Source organism: Juglans regia, chromosome 13, assembly GCF_001411555.2.
Source record: "Juglans regia cultivar Chandler chromosome 13, Walnut 2.0, whole genome shotgun sequence".
Taxonomy (NCBI): domain Eukaryota; kingdom Viridiplantae; phylum Streptophyta; class Magnoliopsida; order Fagales; family Juglandaceae; genus Juglans; species Juglans regia.
The window spans coordinates 20,966,941-20,974,987 of NC_049913.1; the positions used below are offsets into that span (position 1 = coordinate 20,966,941).

Sequence of the window (8,047 nt, forward strand, 5' to 3'; positions counted from 1 at the left end):
TTTTCCAATCTTTTCTCACTATTATTCACAAACATTCTCAAGCACTTTCACTACCCAAATGTACCACTATGGGAAGGAATTAGTAAATGGCTAGTAATGCATGTAATAATGCAAATTTATCTTATTTTGCATCATGAAACTAGTTCATTTAATGACCAAAGGTATCAAATCTAGGCATTATATACAATATATCTCCCTTGCCAAGCCAGGTTGGAATCTAATCGAATCAAAAATCAAATCAAATCAAAACGTGTCAAAAATTGCTTTTTGATGTCTAAACAATGGCCAAGAGGGGATGGATGTTCAGGAGTTGAGTGACCAATTATAGTCTTGGTACACAATATATACAGGGCCCCCATCCCCCAAAAGATGTGTCAAAAGACCTGCTTTTGTTGCATCCAAGTAATTGAGGATCCACTTCAGTATTTGTTTCTCATTTCCAAAATCCACATTGCACCTGCAGGGGATGTATTATAAAGGGTGCGAAAATCCAATGTTAAGGAATCAATATAGTCCTATATGACTGGCATATTTGCCTTCTGGTTCAACATGATTATTTATTGATTTAAAAAAAAAAAAACTGAATGGGAGAATAGGTATATGCACACTCACCACTTAATAATTCGAGTGAGATAAACAGTTCTCTTCTCCAAGTCCACCTCCATTCCACCAGCCTGGAAGAACTCTCTTGTGGCACATCTCAATTCAGCTTCAACTCCTTGCGGTGAGAAGAACCTCACTGTTGGGCTTGACCTTGTCCCATTACAAAGCCCAAAGTGGACCAATGGATTTAATTTGGCAAGAGCAAACTGAAATTTTATTGACTATGGTTAGCAGTTTTATCAAATCTCTGAATTCAAGAAACTAATTCAATTATCTTGTCACATAATTTATGCTTCGTGGGAGAGAAAAACCGGTTTCTGACATTAGATTCATAAGAGAGAGAGAGAGAGAGAGATTTAGTACTATAGTATACTGTGTTTGGGTAGTGGGATCACTATACTTTTATTCATTATTTTTCATCTACTTTTCACTACTTTTTATTACTATTCAATACTATTCAATATTTTATCATTACTTTTTCATTACTATTTACAGATCATCTGAGATCCCGTACTACCCAAACATAACCTGAATGTTGCATCCTAAAGTCATCCTGACAAAAAACTACAAGGAGAAAATACTCGAATCTCCCTCAAACTAATTTGCAATCACCTAAACTTTCAATTTTTACAATAATCCCATTCAACTACGAAAATTTATGAATTTTAACAAAATAATATATAACAAATATATAACAAAATAATTTTAAAAAAGTGCATAAATTTTTAAAAAAATCACAAATAATTGTTAAAAAAATTCAAAAAAGGGATAACTTCATAGGGTATCATTTTTAGGAAATTTGGGTATATTACATTTTCTTCATAGTTTGGGAGTGATTGAAAATTAGGTATTAGTTTAAGGCGTTTTCTTCAAAGAGATTTATTCATGAGTTTAAACAAAGTATGTGCATTTTTTCCGAAAACAAAAACATCATTTACGGAAGAAGAGACTGACAAGTGAACGAAGTTAAAACTATTTACCTTCAAACGTTTGTCTCCAGTGCCAAAGGGCTTGACAAAGGTGTATGGGGCTCTCCTGTTGTTTCTGAGGATCCCATGGTTAATTGTATTGAGGGAATAGGGCTGCCCTCCGACTACGTATAGGAAATCGGAAAAAAAGAATCTCCTATCAATTACACCCTCTGGACACCCTATCCTTATTACTGCATGGATGACCATGGCATTGTACAGGTTCAGAAAGAAGGCTAGCTTTTCATTTTCTGAGAGAGCTACGAAGTTCAGCCGGTGAAGTTCTCGAGCCAAATTTACATACCTGCATTTAGAAAGTAAAAACAACAAATTATAGAATATAAAATTATTTAAATTGTACATGATTCGATAAATAAGCAACAACTTTAAGTACTTCATAAGGATTGCATGGTAGCTGACACAACCTAAGCATCTCCTTCAAAGAAGAAACTCTTATCATGGCTTATTGATAAATTGTTTTGTGGGCACTGGTATTAAAAACACACTACATCTTGAATATTTTTACGCAGTTATGCTAACATACCTGAATGAAATGAAGGGACCAAAGAATTTTTGATTTAGGGTAATAATTTCCGTCTAGACATTTTGACCAACTTTTTCTGCTTATACTCCATGGATTGACCATTGTGTATATTTAAAGAAAAATGCTAAATGCATTTAAGAAAAACTTACTTATCCACGTGTTAGCTATTGATATGTTGAAAATTATGAAATTTAAAATTTCAAAATTGAATTTCAAAAGAAAACTAACAAAATGAGTCTTGTGCGTAAAATTATACGTGCATGTAGCACTATTCATATTTGAATTGTATACAAGCCCCCACCCCCTTCTTTCGCATGATTCATGAATCTCCCATTTTCTACCAGTCCATTAGATCTCCATCAAGCAGTAGTATAGGCTTAAAGATCAGCCATCTTGGTCATTTCTGGACAATGATACCAAGCAAAACACACAAGATAGGGGACGTAACAGGTTTCGCAGAGCATTCTAGTGTTAAGTAGAAGTTTTCTTCTCTGTTTCGGTGGTTGATGGTTTGGGGAAGGATACCCCGCAGGGGAAGCAATGGTAAAAACAGACTTCAAATTTCTAGAAAAGGGAATAAACGTCCCAGCAGTCCTTATTTGAAATCAGAAGTCAAGATAATGTGATTGCTCCATAAATTGCTGGAACATAAAGTGCAGTTGTAGATGGAATAAAGTAAATCAGGAGTATCAAGTGTACCTCCGAAATTCCTCACTGTTGCTGATACCCACATAATCAACATGCTGCCTGTCATGGGACGAATATGACTCCAGAATGGCAGACATGATCTTGGTTAGCCTTTGGCCAATCATAGCTGCAGGCTTGGGCTCGCAGTCGTTTAGAGATCCTCGGAAATTGAAGCATTTTGGAATAAAAGGTTCGTGCTCAAGGAAACGATAAAAATGGTTCCCATCTTCAAAATCATTTTCCCTACATAAATAAGTACCGATAATGAAAACAGTGCTGGAAAAAAACATAAACTATAATACTTGTTTTCACTCAATGCAGATATTCTTACCCAAACACGTGATTGATGAAATGTTTTTTGGCCAGCTGCTTTCCAATGTCAACAGCCTGCATTTGGGTCATATACAATCCGGTATATATCCATGTAAGAGAGACAACTTAAGGATAATCCAAACTGTTTTTCTTCTTTCTTTTTTTTTTTTTCTATTTTTATATTTTTTCAGAGAAATGATCAGCGTGGAAAGTGTATGAATAAAAGATTTAGAGTTCAACAGAGAATGCACTCGGGAAAAAAAATCAATGACTATTGCACAATTCACCATAGTGCATGTGCTCCTTGATGTCCCTAGCATCGGAAGCACTTATGTCTGCAGCAGCTAAGGTTTCCAAACCTACTATAGCTTAAAGAATACCAAATCTATAGCATGAAGGATGTTTTCTGCAGTTTATTCAATACATTACAAATCTACATGAAGAGTACAGTGCACAGTTTGGGTAGGTATTCTGGTCTCTGAGGCCAGGGATAAAAACATAAGAAGCAGGGAGCCTGGAAATCTGTATCTCTTGTAACTTTTCAAAATCAAGTGAACCCTAAAAGTTGTGGCCTATAAAATTTAGTTTAGGCAAACCCAGCCTACCTATGCTGAAACGAAAAACAAAAGAATGCTACTGTACATGGAGGATTACAAATCACATCTAGCATGTTGGAAAAAAGATTATCTTTTCAGAATACGCACCACCCCCAACCAGTGTTGGTGAGAGCAGTAGTTGTGTTCAAGTGGAAACGCCATTTGAGCCTAGGGCCAAAGCAGCGCCTAATTGAAGTAAAGCGTACATTTTTAAAATTGATATATATTAACAAAAACTGAGAAAGTACAATGAAAAGAAGGTTTAAAAGGCAAGATGGTACTCTGTTTAGCCTATTAACTCAATTTATTAGAGTATTATGCAAGAAGGCAATCAAGTACTCATCTAATTTACATAAAATTTAGCAGCATTTTGTATGATTCTCTTGTGCATTACTATATATATACATCTTTATGATATTTCATAGCCATAATCAAATAAAAGTGCATGGTTGAATCAAAATATTCCAAAAGGAAAACTATGTAAAAATCTAATTAATCAAATTAATTAACAAAAATCTAAAAAAAGGTCAAACCTAAGAAGCAAAACTCCATATTAAAAACTCAAAAGGAAAAAAAAAAATTCTGTAAAACCTCAATTTGAAATAAGAAATTTGTATTTGTGGCCAGGAAATTAGCCCCATGAATACTATGTAACGAGCGCTTTTATGGGATGGCCATAAATCTTGGGGAGGAGCCAAAATTTGAAAGTGTTTGGGATCCCTCAAAGATATATTAATGGGTTTTCAGGCAATCAAAGCTTTTTAGGGAAATCATAGTCATACCATAACTCGTTGGGTTGGGTCGACATTGTGATTTTAAAAAAAGGGACAAGCCGTAACTAAAGTTCTCCATATGGTTTGGATTTTATCAATATCCAATAGACAATTTCAAAATTAATGTGCCATCCCGATAGCAAGTTTAAATATGAAGATCCGAACAATCATAAAATTAATCCAATAGAGTAATAGCAGTGATAAGACTTTTATGCAATAAATAGCACCCACTAAATTTACTATTTAACCAGTAATTGGACTCGAATTAATTCCATTTTTAGCAGGAGGATTCACAACTAATAATCCCATGCAGCAACGATCACTGAAAATCCATTAGAATCAGACATAATTATTCATATATAAACACACATAAATATAATATATGTGCCAAAGTATAAGTAGGTTTGATTTGATAAACCAAAATCACTCTATTCGGAAAAAATCTCTCATTAGCCACGGGCATGAATAGTGACGGATCAAGAGTCCAAAAACCACTTATTTCCTTTTCAGCAAACGAGGTGCCTATCGTGCAGCCCCGCATGTTCCTCATCATTAATGTCGCCTATACAAAACACATACTTTCTTGGTCTCCCAAAAAAAGGTTACGGGCATAATCGTCCTTCTACACTTTCCTCCATAGATAGAGTATGATTATCATTTTATGGTGCCCTTTAATAATAATACTTTTAGAGAGTCTAGCAGGTCAGCGACTTCTATCTAAATAAAGCCAATTAATTTTATTTTTAATGATATGGAAGCTCGTCAAGCAAGTCAAAATAGTTGATCTACGGTCACCAACAGATGTATGAGATCGTGAGCGAGAGAGACCATTGAATATGATGCATTCAGGTGCAGGTGATCAAAAACAGAACAAAAAAGATCGTGTACGCGTGTACATACCTTCCTGCGACCACAGTCCAAGTTTTGAATCAGCACCTCCACCATCTCGCTCCCAGAGAAGCAGTTTTTAACGAGCTTCATTTTCATCAGACGGTCCTGAATAGGCAGTCTCTGCCGCAAAACCCGGACGATCCCGATCATCTCGTCCGTCTGTTCGTCCTCGGTATCATCAAATCCGTAAACGGGCGGTGCAGGCGCATCATCGGGACATTTGCTACCAAGCATCTCCTTCAACCTCTTGTCAAATCCGCCACTGTTTCTCAGTGAGTTCAACACCACCAAACCCCCAAACAGTTTCTCGTTGAAGAATATTTGCGGTACGGACGAGCTCCCAGTCCTCTCGATGAGCTCCTTCTCTCTCTGAGGGTACACGTCGATGTTGATTTCAATGAATTTCAGTCCCTTCTCGCAGAAGAACCTTCGGACCGCAGTGCAATCCCGGCAATTGGACCTCGAGAAAAAGCTGATTCGGCCTTTGAGTCCCAAGTCGCTCTTGAGCTTGACGACCACCTTCAGCCCCGAGAGATTGAACTCGGTCACGTCGCCCGAGTTTGGTCCCTTCTTCGAATCGTCCGCGTTCTTGCTGCTGCTGTTGTTGCTTTCTTTCAGAGAAGACAGTCGTTTCACGATCGCCGACGATAGGCTGTTGCTCCTCTCGCGGATGAGCTTCCCGATCGACGGCATGTCCACGGACAAAGACTGCGACCGTTGAAAAGATACGGGGCCGTTTGAACTCGAAAGCCCTGGGGGGGGCTCTGGCCTAGGGAGCTGCGTATGAGGTTGGAGGATCTTAACGTCGTCGTTCACATTATTCAAACCATGCGAGTCGGGGCCAGATTCTTCGGGCACAGAAGACGTTGTTTGGCTGATGTCTTCCCGATATTTTTCTTCTAGTTGTCCATCATCTTCTGGGTGTAGTAATTCCCTCTTCTCAGGCTGGATCTCTATATCGGAGAATACTGCGGACTCTGAAGCCAGTTTATTCACATGACCTTCTTCTGCCCGATCATTCTCCTTGGAAACAGAACCATTTCCGTCGGGATTTGTTTCAAGCTGTCCCGGATTGATCATCTCTTCTGCCGAGTCCCTTGCATTTTCCGATTGGATTTGGGTCGATTCCATTTTGTCTTTCTCTCTATCAAAGAGACGAAAACCGAAGACAAACCAACAAATAAAAAAATCTTAACAGACTAACGGAAACATGGTAGGGGAGGAAGACGAGGAAAAGCAAAAGGAATGAGAGGTGGTGAGCGATGGAATCGGAGTAATAAAGGAAACGAAACAGGAAGAGGTCAAAAGAATCGAGACATAGGGACCCTTTTTCGGTTACGATTTTGATTGGGCTCGGTCAGCCGGCAGCCCATCGGATTTGCATCGGGCCCCACTTTTCTTGTAATTTACGGGGTTCAAATTGGCAGGCAGACTGCCACTCTATCCTAGTTTCCACCAACCGGACGAAGATGCCCCCTCGAGATACGCTTTGATTAGGCGAATGAAGAAGGGCTTATTTGGTAAAAGTCGTCAAGAGGGAACGCTCGGACTTGCGCTAATTTAGGTTTTATCTCGTCTGACTGGGCCACTTGTCACAGTTGACACGGCAAGAGTCAAAGGAATAACGTAAGATCCTCCAAGTGGTGGCAGTAGAGTGCACCTAATGGCGTCGTCTCTGATTGGAGAAATTCATATGCCCCGAGCGTAAGTCCGTGCCATGAAAACGTGACCCATAAGCAAACTACAGCAATTTATGAAAGAGTTTTAGCAGTTGATCTGGTCTGGTCTACGTGTACCAAATGTTGTAAATGCGATAATAATATTTAAAAATAATATTTTATTTAATTCTTGTAAAATTATTTTATTTTATTTTATTTCATTATCTAAGCGAGCCCTTATTATGTGGAAGACACGCATCAATTTATTATCTACAAGATCAAACCTATGTTATTTGAAAAAAAAATCTAACCTATATAAAAGGGAAACAGGTTGAAGATTCAAAATATCCAGATTGTAAATTGATATTGAATATAGAATGTATTTTATGGGTAGAGAGATGTAAACAAGTTGAGTTTGAACGAGTAGTGAGCGGTCAAGTTTTATTCATTTAATTTGTAACCAAGCATTAGTCAAGCTCGAGTTTTCCATCGAGTTCCATTTTATTAGGGTTGCACATTTAAGGTGCTTATCTAGCCCAACTCTAATTTTCTAAACCAAAACAAAACAAGCTGGAAAAGAAATTTTTTCGATTCAATTCCAGGATGAATCGGGTCAGGTCGGGTCGAGTATTACCCGATAACTCTATACCCAATTTGAAATTGCACTATTTATCCATTTAGTAGGATTTCTTTTCTTTCAAGGTTCCGGTTGTTGACTCTTCGCTTCTAAATCTCAAATTTCTAAACTCGCTTTCACTCTCATTTCCCTCGCAGTCGCAACTAGCTTGTTCTAAGGAAGGATCTCTTTGTCTCTGTCTCACAGACTTGCAGCTCCCTCACTTTCGCCTCTCCCTCGTAGTTTGCTTACTTTAAGAAATGATCTCTTTGTCTCTATCTCCTAGGCTTGCAAGTCCCTCTCTCTCTCTCCCAATCCTTCGTAGCTCACTCGGTGTCTCTATCTCTAAATCCCTCTCGCTCTCTCTATGTCTCCCTCTCGCTCGCTCTCTCAATCTCT

General features: G+C 38.2%; 1 protein-coding gene across 1 annotated transcript; it reads right to left on the reverse strand.

The window, feature by feature from the left end:
• Nucleotides 1–97: 97 nt before the first annotated feature.
• LOC109006211 lies at nucleotides 98–7,168 on the reverse strand. Its single transcript, XM_018985424.2, has 6 exons — nucleotides 5,384–7,168; nucleotides 3,134–3,189; nucleotides 2,815–3,045; nucleotides 1,584–1,875; nucleotides 613–809; nucleotides 98–457 (listed from the first exon to the last, which is right to left on the reverse strand). Exons 1-6 carry the CDS (start codon nucleotides 6,503–6,505, stop codon nucleotides 304–306), a joined length of 2,052 nt encoding a protein of 683 aa, XP_018840969.1. The 5' UTR covers nucleotides 6,506–7,168; the 3' UTR covers nucleotides 98–303.
• Between the last annotated feature and the right edge of the window lie 879 nt (nucleotides 7,169–8,047).